General features: G+C 57.1%; 2 protein-coding genes across 3 annotated transcripts; one reads left to right on the top strand and one right to left on the bottom strand.

The window, feature by feature from the left end:
* Positions 1-1,318: 1,318 nt before the first annotated feature.
* Positions 1,319-4,300, bottom strand: CFAP184 (cilia and flagella associated protein 184). The gene has a single exon (XM_067735028.1). It carries the CDS (start codon positions 4,205-4,207, stop codon positions 2,573-2,575), a length of 1,635 nt encoding a protein of 544 aa, XP_067591129.1. The 5' UTR covers positions 4,208-4,300; the 3' UTR covers positions 1,319-2,572.
* A 494-nt stretch (positions 4,301-4,794) lies between these two features.
* On the top strand, positions 4,795-19,995 carry TADA2B (transcriptional adaptor 2B). Of its 2 annotated transcripts, XM_067735024.1 has the most exons (3): positions 4,795-5,098; positions 16,663-17,657; positions 18,949-19,995. In XM_067735024.1, exons 1-2 carry the CDS (start codon positions 4,829-4,831, stop codon positions 17,653-17,655), a joined length of 1,263 nt encoding a protein of 420 aa, XP_067591125.1. In that variant the 5' UTR covers positions 4,795-4,828; the 3' UTR covers positions 17,656-17,657; positions 18,949-19,995. The 2 variants fall into 2 exon arrangements, with proteins under 2 accessions (XP_067591125.1, XP_067591127.1); XM_067735026.1 differs by having other exon boundaries at positions 4,814-5,098; positions 16,663-19,995.
* Positions 19,996-20,269: the final 274 nt, after the last annotated feature.

Raw genomic sequence — 20,269 nt, 5'->3', positions numbered from 1 at the left:
AGCGGGGGCTATTCTTCGTTGAGGTGCTTGCGGGCTCTAGAGCGCAGGCGCACGGGCTTAGTTGCTCCGCGGCATGTGGGATCTTCCCGGACCAGGGCTCGAACCCATGTCCCCTGCATTGGCAGGCAGATTCTTAACCACTGCGCCACCAGGGAAGCCCCAAGCCCTGTACTTTTTGACACAGAGATGAAAAAAAAACTTTAGCCTTTTAGTGTTCATAAAAATAATCTTAGTTTTAGGGATTTCTAGTCCAAACTCAGGCACTACTCTCTATAACTTTCCCCTCATGGAAGGCAGGGTCTCTGCTTGAATGGACAACTCTGTGCATGTCCTTCTTCCGTGGCTGCAAGCCTGCTCCCCTGTCATTTTCCTCAGTGGTTCTACTTCGTGAGAAATCCTCTTTTCTGCCTGTAGTTGTTTCTGAATCTGACGTAGAACTTGGTGCCTGACATATAATAGGCATTCAAGTAACCCTTATTTTCAGAAAATGAGACTGACATCATGCATTAATCCAACACATTTATTCAACATTGATTGTGTGCTTGGCACTGTGCTTGGCCATTAAGGAGGATGGTAAGCCAACAGTCCTTGTCTTCCGGGGCCTTTGTCTCGGGGGCACAGAGGATGAAGCAGACATTCACAAAGCGGTGGGTCAAAGGCTGGCATGGGGCTAAACGCAGGCTGCTGTGGGGTGCAGAGGGCTGTAAGACGGGGGAGAGGATGCTTTAGGGTCCTGGCTTCTATAATCAACAGATTATTTATCTAGTCAGTTGGAACATCTCCAGCACAGGTCATGTAATTTGAGAGACCATCGGCAGCTTTGCTGCTTAAAGCAAGGCCAGCCTCATCAGTCTGTTTTGTGTCTTTGTGCTCGCAGAGACCTGCTAGTCACTGGGTTGAAGGCTTATGAGGAAAGGTTTGGATCCACCTGGGTAACTGCCAGTGGTTCAGAGTCAGCTGAAAATACCTGTTCTCTCTAGTGAACCAAGGGGCTGGATACTGATAATGAAAGCTGCTCGCTTGGTGAAGGCACCGAGCCTGTTGCCAGTTTGACTTTCAAGCCTCCTCAGCCACAACAGAACCTAGTGCGCCTGTGTCGCTTTCAGTTTGAGACACCGGGAAAACCAAGTTCTATTTGTCAGTGATTCACTACTTCACTTTGGTCTTGATGAATAGGGTGGAGAGAAGACAGAAATTAGAGGTAGTAGAGGTTGAGGAGAAGGGAAGTAGGAAGGCAAAGCTTTTTACTCCCCTCCTTGTTACATTTGTGTGCTCTGATAAGTACAGTGTTATAAAAAAGTGTGTAAGTGTGCTGAAGGAATTTTAATCAACCTTTATTGGCTTTAAAGGGAACACACTTCAGAAAACAAAATCATGTCATCAAAAGATGAAAGTTATTGTGATTTTCTCACGACCAACTGAGTCATCTGCCTAGAGAAGGGTTTCTAAAGGTGTTTAGCACCAAAAAAGAGATCACCCTCCTTATGATCTTTCTTATTCTTAAGTTTAGCGATGGGAGAATACTGTTAATCCCAAATCTGGACATCTCAAAATTCAAGCTAAGGTTAAGAAGAAATAAAACCAAGCCCCTAGCTCCCCAAAGTGTCAAAGAAACCGGAAAACATTCATCACTGATTCCAGGTTAAGGAGATAGACCTATCAGGTGTTTCTTACATGAACTCAAGGAATGAGAGACATTTTAATATTTGATACAGAGTGAAATCATGTGCACAGTGAGGGTCCAAGATCTGAAAATATCTCGCTGAAAACAAAAGGCTTACAGACAGTCGGCAGTCACCAGTCTATATATTTTGCACCTGGCAAAATACACAATACAGTCACCACTCTGTCTTCACTGGAAGACAAAATTTCATTTTTTGGTACAGATCAATGCATTTCTTTCGTGGATCCAAGAAAACGTTTCATTAGAATTGAAGACTCGTTGAGCCAGAAACAAACATTCACAGTTAAGCAGACAGACTGAGCCTCCTTTCACTGGAAAAGGAGAGACGAAGGAACGTCAGCTCCTTTCCCTGGTTCTCATTCCTCCTGTTCCTGGGTATTTTTTTATTACCCCAGAAGCTAGTGCTACTTACATGCAAAACAATTTTAGACTAAGGGAATTAGTGAGGTTCGAACCGAGCCGGGAGACTCAGGACCACACAGTTCAATGCATTCAAGGGGCATTTCACACAGCTTAATGCACAGGAATGTTGTTGGCACCCTGCCCCTTTGTCGAACCCTGTCACACATGGAGGAAGGAGTTCTCCTCAGTGTCAGGACACTGAAATTATGGAATTGCTCAGATAGAAAAGGGCTTTTGACAGCTTTTTATGAGGAGTAAGTCATCCCTGTTCGTTCCTCTGTACCTGTTTTACTTAACCCTGTATGAACTGAGTGCTAACTCAATTTTGTGCGCAGCACTAATTGGGAAGCTGAAAAATTAAGAAGACAAAACACAGTTCCATCCCAGACATCATAGGCTGCCTTAAGAATGGCAAGAAATGGAGAATAAGCGTTAACAAAGGATGAAGTTTGCTGAGATCGAAGACGCTCTGCCGACTCTTTCCCGTCAAGGAGGCAGAAAGGCTTTGGCTTCCCTGATCTTCTGCTTCACGCCTCTGCAGGACAGAATAAGCCCAGCGTGATGGTGCTTCAGGGCTTCCAAGTGCTGGCTGAGTTCTTCAGTCCTGTCCACCTTCTCTTCCATGTCCCGAAGGAGTGCTTCCTTGCCCAGAAGCCCGCACTTCTGATTCAGCTTGATGTTGTCAGTCCGCAGGCTGTCCCGGGCTTGCTTAGTCTTGGTCAAGATGTCCCTCTTTAGGGCCACCTGAGCCTCAGTCTGCATAAGCTCTGACTTCTTACACGCATTTTCTATGTCCACAAAGTGTAACTTTTCCTTCACATGGGTTATGATTTGCACATGGTTGGTCACCTTGCTGCGCAGTTTCAAAAGCTCCTCATTTCTCTCCTCGACTTTCTCATGCAGGGTCTGGTTCTCAGTCTTAAGCTGTTCAAAATCTATCAGGAGCAGGCCCTCTGTCTGGTCCTCCTGGGCCCTCAGCTTGTTTTCAAAGTGCACCAAACTCTGCTTCAGCTGCACGTTCTCTAGCCTCACAGCGCTTATCGCCTTCTCCTTCTTATCCTCCAACGCCTGGATCCGCTCCACCTCTCGCAGAGCGGCCTGGCGACCACCCCTCATCCAGCAGCTGCCCATGGCCTGCATCACCACCTGCTTCTTGAGTGCCTGCAAGCGTCGCCATTCCTCCTCCACCCGGGAGAGCTTCTCTTCGCACTGCCGCTTCAGCTGGTCCAGCTCGCGGTGGTACCAGCGCAGGTCATCTGACTCCTGCTTCTTCAGATCCTCCAGCATGGCCAGATGGCGTAGGTACGCTTGCTGTTTCTCGGGGTCCTCAGGCTCCGCGCCCTTCTCGGGCACCTCGGCTGCATCCAGGCCCTTCTTGCGCAGCGCCTCGAGGATCCTGTGCTGCAGGTAGATGCTGTAACGCTGTTGGCGCTCTCGCTCCGCCGTCAGGGAGCGGAACTGTGCCAGGAGCTCGGCGCGCAGCTGCTGCTCCTGCTGCTTCTGCACCTCCTCAGTCCAGTCGCAGCTCTCAAGCTCGGGTCCCTCGTCCAAATCCCCCAGCTCGTCCTCGGTTTTGCCCAGGCCTCCTTGCACAAGCTGCTTCTCGCTCTCCTCGCTCTCTTCTCCTTCCTCCGCCAGCTGTCCTTCCCGCTCAGCCTCTCGGTCTGGCGCAGCCTCTTCCTTGCCGGCCGTGGCCTGCTGCAGACAGACCTGCGACAGGATTTCCTTCCTCCTCGGCTCCGCCGCCACCTCCGCCTCGTCCTCCTCCTTCCACTCCTCCTCTGGTTCCTCGGGGCCGCCTTCGGGCTCCGGCTTCGCTGGTTCCTCAGGCCCCGCCTCCGCCAGGTCCCGTGGCTCGGCCTCCGCCTCGGCCTCGGCCGGCCACTCCGGCTCTCCGGGCCCCTTCTCGCCAGCAACCTCGGTGGCCGCCGGCTGTTCCTGGGACTCGGCCGGCTCGGCGCCTTCCTCTGAAGCCTCTACTGCCTCCGCCTCCGGCTCCGCGGGTTCGGCCGCGGACTGGGGGCCAGAGCTGGTTTTGATCCCGGACAGCCGTGAGGCCAGGCTCTCCACAGCTCCAGCTTCCTTCTCGGGGTCCCCATTGTGGTCGGAGCGGTCGTCCATCTCCCTCCCGCCGGGCCGGCGCCACGGACCCCGGCTGTAGGCTGTTAAGTTTCCAGGGGCAACCAGGGGCGCGCGCGGTGGGCCCGGCGATTGGCTGGACGTCCTCCTGACGCCCTGCCCCTTTCCCCCGCCTCCTGGCAAGAGCAGGCCAATGGGAGGTCGCGAGCGGACGACGGGTAGCGTTGATTGGGGGAGGCCGTAGGCTCGCTCCAGGAGGGGCGTGGCGCGTGTGCCGCGCTTCCTTTCCGCCCTTTTCCCCGCGCCCGGCCTGGGGCGGGGCGTCGGGGAGACTCTGGGAGCGGCGGGCGGCCGGCGCTAAGGACGCGCAGGCGCAGCGCGGCGGGCCGGGCCCCCGCGCGGTGGCGCGCGCGGGGCGCCTGCGCGGTGCAGCGGGGCGACGGCGGCGGCGGCGGCGGCGGCGGCCGGGCCGGCCCGAGGGCGCCTGCGTGTTGAGGCGGGACACGGCCCGGCAGGCCGGCTCCGGCGGCGCCTGGGCGGGGCGGCGCGGTGGCGGCGGCCGCGGCGGCGGGCGACGGTTGCTGGAGCGCGGCGGCGGGCCCGGGCGGCGGCGCGCTGACGGCGGGCGCGGCGGCGGCGGGCGCGGGCGGCGGGCGGGGGAAGATGGCGGAGCTCGGTAAGAAGTACTGCGTGTACTGCCTGGCCGAGGTGAGCCCGCTGCGTTTCCGCTGCACCGAGTGCCAGGACATCGAGCTGTGCCCCGAGTGCTTCTCAGCCGGCGCCGAGATCGGCCACCACCGCCGCTACCACGGCTACCAGCTGGTGGACGGCGGGCGCTTCACGCTGTGGGGGCCCGAGGCCGAGGGCGGCTGGACCAGCCGCGAGGAGCAGCTTTTGCTGGATGCCATCGAGCAGTTCGGCTTCGGAAACTGGGTGAGCAGCGGGCCGGGAGGCCGGCGCACCTGCGGGTTCGGCGCGGCCGCGGAGGGCCGGGGGGACAGGGCCAGTTCACGCCCCAGACCCGGCGCAGAGAGGTTAAGCCACCCGCCCAAGGTCACACAGCAGGAAGTAGCGGAGCGGGGATTCGGACCGTGGCTGTCTTGACACCAGGGCCGTTTTCCCCGCCTTTGGGATTCCTTCCGTAGGTGTCTGCCGAATGCATCCCTTGGGCGAGACACCGGACGGAGTGGGAGTCGGGGGACACAGGCAGGTCCGCAGACTTGACAGCAGTAGGCGCCCGAGGAAGGAGTTGGTTTTGCCTGGAGGACAGTGGTGGTGAAGGCCAGACGAGCTCCTCACGGGCCCGCGGCCTCTCCCACCGCCTCGCAGGCGCTCACCTTGCCTTCATGGCCCCGCTCGCTTTGTGGCCTGTGTCCCCTGCCAGGCACTTGTTCATCCTGGCGTCTCTTCGACACCAGGACCTCGTGTGAGGAGGACTCAGTGGGTTCCGCCACAGGAACGTCCCGTCCTGGGTTTTGGTCTCTTCCTCTGTCAGGAGGTTTCTATAGGGACACTTATCTGAGAGGAAAAGGCGAGAGCTGGACTGGATTCGTTTACAGCGGGCTCCTTGAGAGAGAGAGACGTGGCGGTGCTTCTCTAGGTGGTCCCTGAGGAGCGCTCTTTTCACTCTGCAAGAGGAAGCTCTCATCCCTATTAGAAGGGAAAAAGCCTGGCTGTACTCTGGGCCGCAACCGCCAAGGATGTGCGGCCACCTCCAGGCATTGTGAGAAGTAGGGAGGAGAGACCCGACCCCAGCTCCCCATCTTTCCAGACCCTTCCACTTGATGGTCCCCTAGCTTCCCCGAACCAGTATTTCATCTTGCTGCCACTTCTCCAGCAGTACAGCCGGCCCTCAGTATCCATGGGGAATGCGTTTCAGAACCCTCCCAGGCCACCAGAGTCCTCCAGTACTCAGTCCCTTGTATAAAATGGCGAAGCGGGGTTGAACCCACGGGTACCAAGAGCCGACCGTACACCCCTCCTCCTGGGCTTACTGGAAGACATTCCACACTTCTCCCCACATTCCCAAACACACCCTGCCTTTATTTATGTTTGCTTTTCTTTCTGTAAAGTGAGCCAGTCTTCAGGGACCAGTACCCGTTCCACAGCCCTGGAATCTTTACTCTTCTCCCCAACTCCTTAGAGACACTGCTGTACAAATTCTCACCTAGGCACCAGCGTCATGATTGCCACCCGCCAAAACCTTCCTTCTCACTTTGTCCTGAAATGCCGTTTATTGATGTGTGTGGAGCATCTGCTCTGAGCGTGTTACAGAGAGGCTTCACGCGGGTCTTCAGGGGCTTACAGTGCTGTGAGCAGCTGGCCCCGAGCCTGGAGTTCTGCCCTGAGCTCCGGCCTTCGATCGCGAACCCGTCCCAGACATCCTCGTGCTTGTCTCCCGGACACCTCGACGTTCCCTGACCCAGATCTCACACCTCGAGCAGTTGCTCGGGCTGCACATGAAGAGCCATCCTCAGGGCCTTCTGGGTCCAGTTCAGCAGTAGGCCTGTCTTCAGAATATTTCCAGAATCTAACCTCTTGTCACAGCCTTAGTCCGGGCTGATGTTTACCTCTCGCCCGAGCACTTCGGGAGCCTCCTTACTGGCCTCTCTGCTTCATGCTTGTGCCCTGCAGCCCATTCCAGGCAACAGGATCAGAGTGATCTTTGAGGACACGTCACGTCACACCAGCTTTCAGTGGCGTCCAGTTCTCTGCCGATGAAACTTCAGGGCCTGCAGGCCTTATATTTCCTGCCTACTCCTGGGATCCCCGCTGCTATCCTCCTTGATCATTTTTTAGTTCTTCTGCTTAGAGAGTTCTTCCCCCAGATCATGGCTCGTGACTAGTCTTTCTTCCTGTATATCAGTGCCTTAGAGAGCCTTCCCTTCCCCACTTCATTCTTGCAGCTCTTATCTCTACAGTAGCAGCTCAGAATAGCTAGCGTGGACCGAGAGCCTAGCTGGGTGCCAGGCACCGTGCTGAGCTCTCCTGTGTTGCTTGTGAGATCTTCCCGGCAGCCCAGTGCAGCAGGTTTTAAACTGAATAGTTTGACTTCAGAGGCTGTGCTCCTAGCTGCACTGTCTACACTGCCTGCCCTGCAGCACTGTGGAAAATGCTCGAAAAACGAGCCGGGGACTAAAACATTTGTAGTGTATCGGAGGTTCTGGAAAGCAGGACTTTTCAAACTTTAACTTGCACATGAATCACCTGGGGAGCTTGTTAAAAATGCAGATTCCGGCTCCCGGCCGGCAGCAGGCTCCGCTGTTACGAGAGACAAAGCCGGGTGCTTCTCCCTGCCGAACCGGGGGTGGGTTTCTGGGGTAGGCTAACCAGGCCTGGAGGGCCACAGGCCACGCCGAGGCGCCGGCTCCAGTGTCTGTAGCTGTGCTCTCTGGGGCTGCTTTACCCTGAGCTTCACTGTGTGTCATCAGAAGCTCCTCTGCTGCTCTGAGATGTGTGTCGTTTCCAGGTGTGCGCTCGGTGTGCGCTCGTAAGCGGTGTGTCCCACGCTTGCCGTCGTTGGCAAGCGCCGGTTCTGGGTGACGCTCCTCCCAGCGGCCCTGTGGGGTTGCTCTTAGTTTACAGCTGAAGAGCAACGACTCTGAGAACTTAAAGTGCTCGTGCAGGATGCCCCAGCTTTCCACGCGGTGGAGCCAGGGTTTAGACAGGCCTGACCCCGGAGCCTGGGCCTTAGCCTCCCCGGGGTAACGAGCGACGTGAGGAGCCAGGTCTGGACCCGGCTCGGTGGGAGGTGAGTGGGTGGGACGGGGCGGGGTGCAGGAACCGGCTTTCACGGGCTGAGTGCGAAGTGTGGAGAAAGGCAGTGGGGACGGTGGCGCGGAGGCAGGTGACAGCCTTCATTCCGATTTCTCCGATGGTTCGTGTGAGCGCGGGGTCGTGGGGACTTTGTGGGGACAGGCTGCCGTGAAGCCCGGGCCATCTGCTCACGCCGTGTCCCAGCGCTGCGGGCCCGGCCGAGGGGTACTGGCAGTAAGGCCGGGAGGGTTTGGGGACGAGCCGCGGGGGCCCGGGGGACACACAGCTGTGACGGCGAGACCGGGGAAGGGCTGGCGGGTGGGCCCACAGGGTCTCATCACCGTGGGTATTGAGACCTCCTCCCCCAAGGGCAGCCGGTTGTGTTGTGGACGCTGTGCAGATTCAGAATGAGACACGGATCCTGCAGGAATGCAGATACAGATGTAAACACAAGGGTGAAATATTGTACGTTTGTTGATTGGTTGCTGGAGCACTGAACAGTTTGAGGGAGGCCCGGGCTCCTGCAGACGGTGGTCAGGAGGACTCTAGGGGGAGGTGGGGTTCAAGCTGGCCTTGAAGCTAGATTTCAAATTGAAAAAGGATGCGAAGCTCTCTGTGGACTCTGCGGGGGCTTGTGCTTGTGCACATACATTCGGCCTGATTATTGGAGGCAGGTGGAATGTCCTGAACAAGGAGTTTTACGCTTGTAGATGACAGTAGGCGTCCGGCAGCCTGGGTGATGCCGGATATGTAGGTGATCGCTGTGCTGTGCAGTCGTTGGTTCATTTGTTCATCTGGCACTTACTTGGGGCCCGTTTTTTTTTTTTTTTTTTTTTGCGGTACGCAGGCCTCTCACTGTTGTGGCCCCTCCCGTTGCGGAGCACAGGCTCCGGACGCGCAGGCTCAGCGGCCATGGCTCACGGCCCAGCCGCTCCGCGGCATGTGGGATCTTCCCGAACCGGGGCACGAACCCGCGTCCCCTGCATCGGCAGGCGGACTCTCAACCACTGCGCCACCAGGAAAGCCCTGGGGCCCGTTTTATGTCAGCCCCTGTGCTGGGTGCACAGAGTAGCCCCTGGGTGAGATCTGGAAATAGGTGTTTACAGACGTTCTCTGGGAGTCCTAATGCAGTGGGTCAGCAGAGCCTCGTTTGGGGACCATGAGAACTGTCACCTTCTCAACCAGGCGCAAGTCCCTTCTGTGTTGGTGGGAGCGGGCAAGTCCATCCCGTGAGCCTCCCGACGGCGGGGTTCTCAGTCGCCATTGCGGATGGCGAGGAGGCGGCGGGGGGAAGAGCCTGGATGGAGAAACCAGCCAGGATGGGCACGGTTATGCAGAGCAGTGTGACTGAGAGCGCCTGGTCGGCTTGTTAAACGCGGGTCCTGCCCCCCTCCCCCTCCGGGTTCTGAAGTCACAGGTCTGAGTCTTGGTGTGAGAATCTGCATTTCTCACCACTTCACCGGTGAAGCTGCCGCTGGCCCAGGGGCCCTCCTTAAACACCACTGATGTGGAGCACGGCCTGTGACTTCTAAAAACTTCTATTATTTTAAAAAAAGTATATATTTTTATTGTGGTGAAACATACATAATATAAACGTTGCCATTTTAACCAGTTGTAAGTGTCCAGTTCGGCGGCATTAGTACGTCCACGTTGGGCAGCCATCACCACCATCGTCCCCAGAACATCTTCACAGACAGAAACTCCGTCCCCTGTCTCCACCTCCCCCAGCCCCTCGTAGTTGCTATTCTACTTTGTGTCCCTGTGGGTTTGCCTGTTCTGGGGACCTCACGTAAGTGGGTTCACGTAATAATGTTTGTGCTTTTGTGACTGGCTTGTTTCACTTAGGATAATGTTCCCCAGGTTCGTCAGGGTTGTAGCAGGTGTCAGGACGTCCTTCCTCCTTAAGGCTGAATAATACTCCATTATGTGGACCGACCACCTTTTGCTTATCCAGTCTTCCTCGATGGGCACTTGGGTTGCTTCCACTTTTGGCTGTTGGGAATGATGCTGCAGTGAATGTAGGTGTGCAGTTATCTTTTGGAGTCCTTATTTTGGGTAGATACCAGGAGATGGAATTGCTGGATCTGTGTAGTCTTTTTGAGGACCTGCCGTGCTCTGTTTTTGCAGTGGGGCACACAGCTTTATCAGGCTATTTCACAGGTGGCCTGATTTGACCCGAGAGGCTTTAGTCCCCTTGAGGGCCAGTCCCCTGTGTGAGCTGGTGAATCCTGAATGAGTTTAGGGAGGCAGACAGGGAACCTGGAACTGGGGGGAGGCTTACAGAACTTTCCAGCTAAAAAACCTAGCAGACAGGATTAGTGGCCCCGGGAAACAGGGCCCCTGGAATGGCTGATGACCTGGAAGCACAGACGAGAGACCCGTGTTAGTCACCGACCTCTGCGGTCGGAGGCGGCCCTGACCTGGACAGCAGCGCATCCCGGAGGAGGGGTCGGGCTGGAAGGCAGGGGAAGGTCTGGGGCCTACGATGCGGGATGGGTGGCCCAGGGCGTCCTTCCAGCCCCCAGAGGCAGGTGGCTGTTCTCTTCAGTGTGAAAGGTGACCGGCCGGGGCTGGAGGAGGCAATGGCCGCGTCCAGGGCCCTGTGTGAGCGCGCAGGGGGCTGGCCTGGCCCGGGGTCCTCGCAGCCGGTCCAAGGAGAAGGGCACACATGCACGCGGGGGCGCAGAGGTCCAGGCGGGGCTGCAGGTCCGGGTCCGGGTCCGAAGCCAGCCCCCGGGACTGCCGGGTTGCTTCTGTCCCCTTGAGGCTTCTTCCCTTAAAGAGAAAGGAAGCTGGAGCGGGGCCTCTCTGGGGAGATGCAGCGCACGTCCGCCCTGGGCCTGGCCCCTGAGCCTCCGGAGCAAAGGCAGACGCTGCCGCCGAGAAAGGATGTGCACTCTCTAGGACGCTCTAGAGCAGAACCGCCAGCCTGCACAGGAAGGATGCTCTGTGACGCTAAAGACAGTCGTTCTGTTAAAGGCACTGGTTTGTGCACAAAGATTGGACTGAATTCTCTGCCCGGGAAGAAGTAGGTCATGCAGTGCCCTCACACATCCCGGAGGGGAGAGAGGGAGCCGCGGCCGCACTTCTGTGATGTGGTCCATCTGGAAGGGAGAGCTGGAGCCCGGCGGCGGGGCCTTGCGCTGCCTTTTGAACGTCTCAGAAAGCAGTTGACTGCATGGCCTGCTCTTGCTGTGCCCTGCGCCACCGGGTGGGTGAGTGCTGGCCGGTGCCCTGGGGGTAGCTTCACCTAGGGTTGTTCTCCCAGTCCGTAAAAGTCATGGTACCTCGTGGGAACTGCTAGGAGGATGAAACGAGGTGACAGATGTAAAGGGTCGTACGCTATTCATGATGATTTTTGTTTTATCCTGACCAAACCCTTTAAGAGGAGGAATTACAGATCAAGCAGCAGAAGTTGAGAGGATAAGGACCCCACGCTAGTGAGTAATTGAGCCAGAATCTGACCCTAGTTCTGGGGATCGTCAGAGCCTCCCTGGAGGAGATGATCTGGGTCTTGAGAATAAACACAGGTTGTGGAAGTGACGCTGACAGCTTCGCAGTAGTAACAATAGCCAACATCCCTGGGGGCACGCTGTGCCCGGCGCTGGGCCAAGCACTGTGCGTGCATCACCTCATTAACTCCCTCTTCTGTGCCGTGAAGGAGGTGGTAGCATTACCTCCGTAATTCAGACAGGGAGACTGAGGCACGGAGAAGTGACTCGTCTGAGTTGCTGAGCAGTGAAGGGGTGGAGCCAGGAGTGGGTCGCGAGGCCTGGCCCCAGCCTGCGCACGTGGAGGATGGTCGGCACTTGTCTGGAGGATGTCGGCACGGCAGCCCGGCGAGCAGACCTTCAGGTCAGGAGGGGCCGAGGCTGCCTCGGGTGAGAGCGGCCAGCACGGAGGGCAGAGACCCCGAGGCGGCGCCACTGGCGGGAGCGGGCCGGCCCGCAGTGCTGGCGGCTCTCTAGACGGTTCTTTCTCCCTTTCCCTGCTCAGGTGCTGGAGGCTGGCATGCGTGCGCCTGGAAAGGCCGGAGGGCGTGCAGAGCAGCCAGAGAGCCCGGTGGAGCTGTTGCCCACTGGGGCCTCCTTCCTCTCCTGGAGAGGCCACATCCTGGCCTGGGTCTAGTGACCTTGGAAAGTAGACTTCACGGGCCCAGTTCAGTGTCTGAGAGACACGTTTTCCTTTATTTTTCGGAGGACTTAAGGAAGCAGCATCCCTAACTCTCCTTACCTTTTTGCAAAGATGGGAGTCTTTTTTTCTAAGCGTTTAGCGTTAGACTTCGGGCTACTTGCGGTGTGTTACTGCGTGCTGCGGTGGGAGCGGAACCAACCGCAGGATACAGTTGTGTTCCTTGTTTAGTTCTAGTTGTACTTGAAGTGAACTTTCTCTTCAAATCTCTTTCCCCCAAACTCACTTTTGTTGCTCCTGCCTGCCCAGCCCTCTGTCTGTCCATCCATGCTTCTGTTCATCTGTCCTTCCATCCATCCATCTTCTGTCCATCTATCTATCCGTCTATCCATCCATCCGGATTAAGCAACAACTTTGACCTTGAACGTGTGAGGGAAAGAATTTCCCTCCCATTCACCCCCCTGCTGTCACATGGGACGCTGTCACTTGGTGATGGGACACTTCTCTCACGTGTGTGGGCTGGCCTTGTGTGACCACTGACACGTGAAGCTTGAAGGGGGTGACGAGCAGGGTGCTGGGCCTGTGGCAGGAGTGCCGTTGCTGTTTTTAACCATCATCTTTCTATGGTTTCGCTTCCCTGAACCTGTCTGCCTTCTGTGGACTCCCGTTAGAATCAGAGCTGGGTCATCGCTGTCACTTAGACTGTTCCATTATGACCCTCCCTGCTTGAGGGTCCTTGGAAACAAGGACCTTGCGTGCTTTCCCGGGCCTTTCTCAGTGCTCGTGAAGCCCACGTGGTGGCCCCTGGGGGGCGATTCTCTTCAGCAGCAGCTGGCGGCCAGTGTCTCTCCTGGCAGTGGCTGGCGTGATTGCTGGTGGGGGTTCCTGGGCTCCTGGTGACAGGGCGCTAGCCCCACGGCGCCCCACTGATCTGTGGCTTCATAAATAACCCCTCACCCGGGTCCGTCTGGAGCCAGAGACCCCCTTTGTTACCTGAAGAGGAGCTGGATAACTGAGGTGTCAGCGCAGGGCCCGCAGCTGTGTGGCCCTCTTGCCTGGCGAGGCCGGAAACTGCCTGGCCTCCACACAGCGCGGGAGTGTCTGCAGATTTGCAGAGCGAGGCGTGCAGCCACGGAAGCGTTGGGGCGTCGCCCCCTGGAACACAAGAGCCGTGTCCTTTTTTTTTTTTTTTTGGCGGTACGCAGGCCTCTCACTGCTGCGGCCCCTCCCGTTGCGGAGCACAGGCTCCGGACGCGCAGGCGCAGCGGCCACGGCTCACGGGCCCAGCCGCTCCGCGGCATGTGGGATCCTCCTGGACCGGGGCACGAACCCGTGTCCCCTGCATCAGCAGGCCGACTCTCAACCACTGCACCACCAGGGAGGCCCAAGAGCCGTGTCTTTTAAGGGCTCTGTATGTTTTTCCTTTACACATTTTGGATGAAAATCTTAGACCTGTGTAAACAGAGAATTGAGGCAGAATTTAACTTTACTTAAAGAATACTTGTAGTTTTACTCAAAAGAAGTGAAAACCCAGCACACAGAATCCCTCGCGAAGTGTGAGCATCTTGCATCTGCCCCGTGCAGGAAGCCAGCACTGGCCCAGAGCCATTAGCCCACGCACAGACAGGCCCGGGGTCCCACCAGCACCCCCGTTGAGGTAGCTGCCACGTCTCGTCCTCTCTGGGTCTGCACACTTCCTTCCGTGTCTCTGGGCCCGGGACGCCTGTGGGGAGTGCTGGCCCGGTGCTTGTGGGGCGTCTGTAGTTTGGGGTTGGCTGCCGGGCCCTGGCCTCACAGTGGTGAACAGAGCCGATCAGGGTCCCCTTTCCTGATGCTTCCCTCTGCTTGGGACTTTTCCTTAGTTTTAAAAATGGGCAGTACGTTCATAACTTGAAAACGCTAAGTCGTGAGAAGGTGTGCAGTGAAGTGGCCCACTGCCAACCCCACCCGATGCCCTGGGGGACGGGGCTGGAGTCGTGTGTCCTTAGAAGGTGTCTGATGCACCACAGGCGGAGAGCTTTCTGTCTCCCAGCCGTTTTGGCACGAGGGCACGAGGGCACGAGGGCAGCAGCGTGAACACACCCTTCTGCTGCGTGCGTTTTCAGCTGCCCCATGTGGGAGCGAACGCGGGTGAGGCCCCGGGAGCCCTCGCCGGGAGGACGCGCCGTGCATCCCTGGCCTGCGGCCCCCAGGCTTCCTTGCTGCCTCCACAGCCTCTGCTCTCTGTTCCCAGAGTGTTGGGATTGATGGAGAGAACCTCAGATCAATAAAAATACCTTGGTTTGGTCAGATGCAGCTTTACTGCCGAGAATCCTTCTGTTCTTTCAGGGTTTAAATTTTACCCTCAGTGTGGTGCTCTGAGCATCTGATGCTTTCTGGGAGGCAGGTCGCTGGGGTTCAGGGTGGACAGCGGACTTGCTGGAGGGCAGAGCTCTCACAGCAGGTCTGCACCGCACCAGGGACGGGGCCCAGATCTGGGGCCCAAGTTCCTACGCACGCAGCCTGGGTGGAAGCTGCGGTGAGGGGGAGAGGCTGAGGGGCACGGCTCCCCGAGCTGGCAGCTCAGACCAGGCACAGGCGGGCAGTCCCGCTCCCGACACGCTCACCAGGGTGACATGCTCCCGAAAGGGCGTGGGTCAGGGACAATGTCTTCCCAGCGTGTCCCAGGGGCTCCCGGGCCCCAGGGTGGGGTGGAGGAAGACCGTTACCATCCACGAGAGCCTCGCCGGCCGCTGAGGGGGGCTCTTGCTCCTTTACTGCGGGACTCAAGGCTCCGAGGAGGGCGGGGCCAGCCTGCGTCAGTGACAGTAGCTGTTGGGAATGGTTGTGACTTGCTTTTGTTTTGTTGTTTTTTGGACGAAATGCTTCCTGGGGAAGGATAATGACAGAGTTGATGCTAAGAGTGAGTGATTTTTTTGAGTGTCTTTTTTTTTTAATAAATTTATTTTATTTATTTTTGGCTGTGTTGGGTCTTCGTTGCTGCGCACGGGCTTTCTCTAGTTCCGGCAAGCGGGGGCTACTCTTTGTTGCCGTGTGCAGGCTTCTCATTGCAGTGGCTTCTCTTGTTGCGGAGCACGGGCTCTAGAGCGCAGGCTCTGTAGCCGTGGCTCGCGGGCTCAGTAGTTGTGGCTCGCGGGCTCTAGAGCGCAGGCTCAGTAGTTGTGGCGCACGGGCTTAGTTGCTCCGTGGCATGTGGGATCTTCCCGGACTAGGGCTCGAACCCATGTCCGCTGCACTGGCAGGCGGATTCCCAACCACTGTTCCACCAGGGAAGAAACCCGCTAAGAGTGATTTTTAAAGAAGAAAGCATGTAGTTTCTCCATGGGACAGAGTCTAGCTTTAGCTCTGGTCCTCCCTTTTCCCTGCATGGTGCTCAGAAAGAGGCCGTGCAGTTAGGTCCTGGTCCAGCCTTCTTTGTTCCGGTGCCTTTCAGCCCCGCCCTCTGCGCGGCACCTCCGGGAGGGCCGCTGGGTCTGGTCACTGTACCAGGGATCCTTCCTAATGCTTCCCTCCCCTCCCCTCCCCTCCGTGCCCAGTTTGTCAGCAGCGTCAGCCCGAGGGGGCCGGCTGTTTTCTTGGGTTCCAGTTTGGCCTTTCGGGGTGCAGGGAGCATCCCGATCTCGGGGGGCGGGGGGCGCGAGTTTCTGGGGCGGAAGGCAGCCTGTGCGAGGCCCCGGCGGCTGCCAGAGCCGGGAGGGCAGAGCGCGGGGTGAGCGAGGCCGGCGGGGTGCTGAGTGGCTGCCGGTGAATGAGTGCGCATTCTGGGCAGTTACTTTCTGAAGTGGCTTTGGCGGTTGACTTTGAGGAAGAGGCCTCTTGGCAGAAGGAAAAGATTGAGGGAGTTGTACGATTTCCTCCCATTAATAACCCTGTGTTCGCCGGCAGTTACCTTCTGTAGGAATGAACGCCTGCTTGCAGCCTGGGCGTTTCCAGCTGCCAGACCACGGGGGCTGTCCGAAGTGATGGCTCGCCTTCTCCTTTGAAAGGCTCTTTCCCACTCAACCCGACCGCCCCCTAGGAAAGGGACAGGCGGACCCTCGGGGCCGGGGTGTCAAAGACCGGGCCTCGGCCCTTTCTGTTGGGAGGCGGGCAGCGCGCTGGAGACCCGGGTGCGTCTGTTGTCCGGTGTGGGAATGGAGAGGTGGGCTGGGATGAGGCGGGCGCCCCAGAGCTCTGGCTGTGCGCCCGCGTCCTGTGAGCCCCTCAGCCAGACAGCCGCCCCGAGTGCGGGGCGAGCGGCGGGCAGATCGGCCCGTGCCAGGGGCCTCTGCTCGCCCTCTTAGGGAGCCCGGAGGAGAGTTGGGGTCTCAGACATGGGTTCCAGCCCCACTCTGCCGCCAGCTTGCACCGTGACCCCGTGCACGTTGGTGCCTCTCTGGGTCCTCACTTTCTCGCGGGCGGAATCCTCGAAGTTCCCTCTAGCGCTGACTTCCACGCGATCAGCCCAGCCCAAGAGAACGTGCAGGAGGAGTGTCTCCGGTGCGGGGGGACCATAATGATGCCATAGGAAGTAGTTCAGGTGAACCTTTGTGAAAGCGTTAAGGGAATCGCGCAAACCCTGAGTCTGACACTCTGACTTTGGAAATGACCTCTGACCTTTGCCCTTGTAGGAGGATATGGCTGCTCACGTTGGCGCTTCCCGGACTCCCCAGGAAGTGATGGAGCATTATGTAAGCATGTACATCCACGGAAACCTGGGGAAAGCCTGCATCCCCGACACCATCCCCAATCGGGTGACAGACCACACCTGCCCCAGTGGAGGCCCCCTGTCTCCCAGCCTCACCACCCCCTTGCCTCCCCTAGACATCTCGGTGGCCGAGCAGCAGCAGCTGGGCTACATGCCACTGCGGGACGACTACGAGATCGAGTACGACCAGGACGCCGAGACGCTCATCAGCGGGCTCTCGGTCAACTACGACGACGACGACGTGGAGATCGAGCTGAAGCGCGCGCACGTGGACATGTACGTGCGGAAGCTCAAGGAGCGGCAGCGGCGCAAGAACATCGCGCGCGACTACAACCTGGTGCCCGCCTTCCTGGGCAAGGACAAGAAGGAGAAGGAGAAGACGGCCAAGCGCAAGGTCACCAAGGAGGAGAAGGAGCTGCGGCTGAAGCTGCGGCCGCTCTACCAGTTCATGTCCTGCAAGGAGTTCGACGACCTCTTTGAAAACATGCACAAGGAGAAGATGCTGCGCGCCAAGATCCGGGAGCTGCAGCGGTACCGGCGCAACGGCATCACCAAGATGGAGGAATCGGCCGAGTACGAGGCGGCCCGGCACAAGCGGGAGAAGCGGAAGGAGAACAAGAACACGGCCGGCTCCAAGCGGGGGAAGGAGGACGGCAAGGACAGCGAATTCGCCGCCATCGAGAACCTGCCCGGCTTCGAGCTGCTGTCGGACCGCGAGAAGGTGCTCTGTAGCTCCGTGAACCTGAGCCCCGCTCGCTACGTGACCGTCAAGACCATCATCATCAAGGACCACCTCCAGAAGCGGCAGGGCATCCCCTCCAAAAGCCGCCTGCCCAGCTACCTGGACAAGGTCCTGAAGAAAAGGATTTTAAACTTCCTCACGGAGAGTGGTTGGATTTCCAGGGATGCTTCCTGAAGGCGAGTCCCTGTGAGACCTGGAGTGATGCTGAAAAGCTTGTGAGCCAAAATGACCCGGGGGGGTGGGGGGGTAGGGGAGGGGCGAGGAAACGCTTTTTTTCCCGTTGCTCTTTTTTAAACAAATTGAGTTCTCTTTTGGGGGATATAAATTCTTTTTATGGTCCTCTTCAGAAGCAATAGTAACACTTAGATCAGATCATGAGGGAGACAAGTATCTATTTTACCTTAGTCCTGAAAGTAATACTTTAAGATGACGATTTGCCTTTAAGTGTTCAGTTTGGAGAATTACGAGATTGGGTAATTTCCCTTTGTGAGTTTCTTCCCTTTGGTACGTGACTGTTGTGCTGTGGGCAGAGGGACGCCTTGCCCTGCCGGGCTGCCAGCTCTGCCCTGTGACCTGACACCCCGGCACAGCCCGGCACGTGGCACTTTAGATGGGGGCCGGGCAGGGCAGGTGGAAGAGAGGCCGGGGGAGGACAGGACAGGGCGTCCGTAGGGACTGGAGAGGAGGAATGTGGTGTGGAACAAGTTGGCCAAATGGAGCGTCCGTAGCTCCCGAATCCGACCGCCCCGGCTTGTTCCCGGGGGTGAGGGGGTCACCGTGGGAGGAGCAGCGGCCCTTGGCAGGCTCCCTTGGGTCTCGGGGGCACCGGGCCCAGCACGGACTGCCAGAATGCTGGGGCTGCTTTTTGCTGCTCTGAGAACTTGCATGCGTTGTACTTGGAAGAACTCGTTTTAGAAGGTTCACGGTTGAGAGTTCTCTGGGTTCTGGCGTTAGCTCCCCCCAGGGTTTTCACCCCGGTTGCAGGTACCTCTTTCGCTGCGACTCTGGCCCTGCATCTTACTTGGGGTGGTGTCAGGCGCTCACCTTGGCGAGGGCGAGGCCTGGGCACCGCTTCTCTGGGTCACCGTCTTGAACCACACTCAGAGGTGGCTTCTGCCCGGCCCTGTTTAGAGATGCTCCCAGGGGCGCTCTTTCGTGGACCTGGACGGTACCTTCCTTCCGGAACCTGAGGAGTCCCTCGTCTTCCCGCTGCTCAGGGCTCCTGTGTCCAAGGCCCTGCTTTAGAGTTGGTGGAGTGGCCAGAGCCCAGCAGTCAGTTCCTCCTGGGGCGCGTCCTGCCTCTCCTCCCTCATAGCTACCAAGACTGTTTACCTCCTGGAGTGTTTGGGCTTGAAGTTACATTAAAGTGAAGTCATTTGAAAGAAAAAGGAAGAAAACCTCATCATTTCCAAGAACGACTTAATTACGGTGCCTTTTCCTTTCTTTTTACGTTCTTCTGTCCTCTAGGGGTGAAATTTTCAGCATTAAGTAAGCCCTTAAGATACACTGTATATGGCTTTAGTTGTAAACTGCACGGCACGCTGGCAGAGAAGCGCTCCCTGTGGCCTAGCGAGGAGTCCAGGGCGTCTCTGTGAGCACGCGGTGGCGGGCCGTGCTGTTGCTCCCGGTGCCCCGCAGGACGACGGCTGGCGGAGAGCGGGTCCCGTCCACCACTGAGCAGAGACGGAGGCAGTGCTACGTTCCCGCAGGTGTTCAGCCAGTGGTTCTCACCTGGGGTTCCTGGACTGGCAGCATCAGCACCCCCTGGGAACCTGCTAGAAATTCAGGTGCTCAGGCCCCGCCCCAGTCCTCAGAAACTCTAGGGGTGGGGCCCGTGGAGCTGTGTTCTTACTGGCCTTCCAGGTGACCGGGATGCAGGCTGAAGTTTGAGAACTACTGGCTTTAGCTACTCTGATGTCATTGATTTTCTACATCAGATTCCTAGTTTGATGAGGTTTTAACTTTAGTCTTATTTTTATATAAAATGATTGCCAGACTTTCATTAAGCTTGAGAAGCAAAAGCTCCCTGTAAATGTGCGTGGCCCTGGCTGAGAGGTGTCAAGTGAAGAACTTTTGTGTTTAAGCAGGTTTTCAGTATGTGTATCTCTTTGATGGTATGAAGAATTTATCTAGGCTTGACTGTTTTGAAACAAACACCATAATGAATGTATAATTTATGTTAGAGTATTAACGCTTCGTTACAAGGGAAATGTAATTTTATGATTGGTTGCCTCTTATCCCATCAACTCCAGCTATTACTGTCACATTAGTCCTTACCCTGCTGTTAGCTCGGAGCCTTTAAATTTCTATATTTAATTCTCATGATAAATTAGTCACCATAATCCCATGGAGTTAATTAGGTCTTTTCAGAATTTAAACTCTTTGAGTCACAAAAGATAATCAGCTATTCAGAATGATGCTCTGGGTGGCCAACATTCCGAGAATGTATTAAAACCGAAACTCTGCCTACTGTTCTTATTTCCCTTTTACATATTAAACAGGTTGAGAACCAAATAGTGTCACTGCTTGCTTTTTACCGCCTGCCCCTGGAGCCTTAGCTTTTCAGTCTCGTAGATGGTATGAGCCAGCCTTCAAAATCAGGATGGGGGACAGCCCGTGACGTCTTAGTGCGGCACTTCCGTGTCATACCAGTCTTTCCTCCAGACTGTGGGGAGTTAAAATAGATTTCACTTAAGCAGAAACCCCTTTACACCACTCTCCTTCCCTGAAAGAAGCGGAACAGCCAGAGCTCTCGTGGAGCCAGGCTGGGAGAACCGATGGTGAGTAG

This window comes from Pseudorca crassidens, chromosome 4, assembly GCF_039906515.1.
Source record: "Pseudorca crassidens isolate mPseCra1 chromosome 4, mPseCra1.hap1, whole genome shotgun sequence".
In the NCBI taxonomy this organism is placed as follows: Eukaryota; Metazoa; Chordata; class Mammalia; order Artiodactyla; family Delphinidae; genus Pseudorca; species Pseudorca crassidens.
Note: the sequence above shows the minus strand (reverse complement) of the source record. Positions and strands in the feature narration are given on the sequence as shown.

Excerpts from the sequence above, each read along its gene's own strand:
- TADA2B (XM_067735024.1), top strand. The coding sequence starts at position 4,829 with ATGGCGGAGCTCGGTAAGAAGTACTGCGTGTACTGCCTGGCCGAGGTG. Across the intron at positions 5,099-16,662 it reads AGTTCGGCTTCGGAAACTGG|GAGGATATGGCTGCTCACGT; the intron begins GTGAGCAGCGGG and ends TTGCCCTTGTAG.
- CFAP184 (XM_067735028.1), bottom strand. The coding sequence starts at position 4,207 with ATGGACGACCGCTCCGACCACAATGGGGACCCCGAGAAGGAAGCTGGA.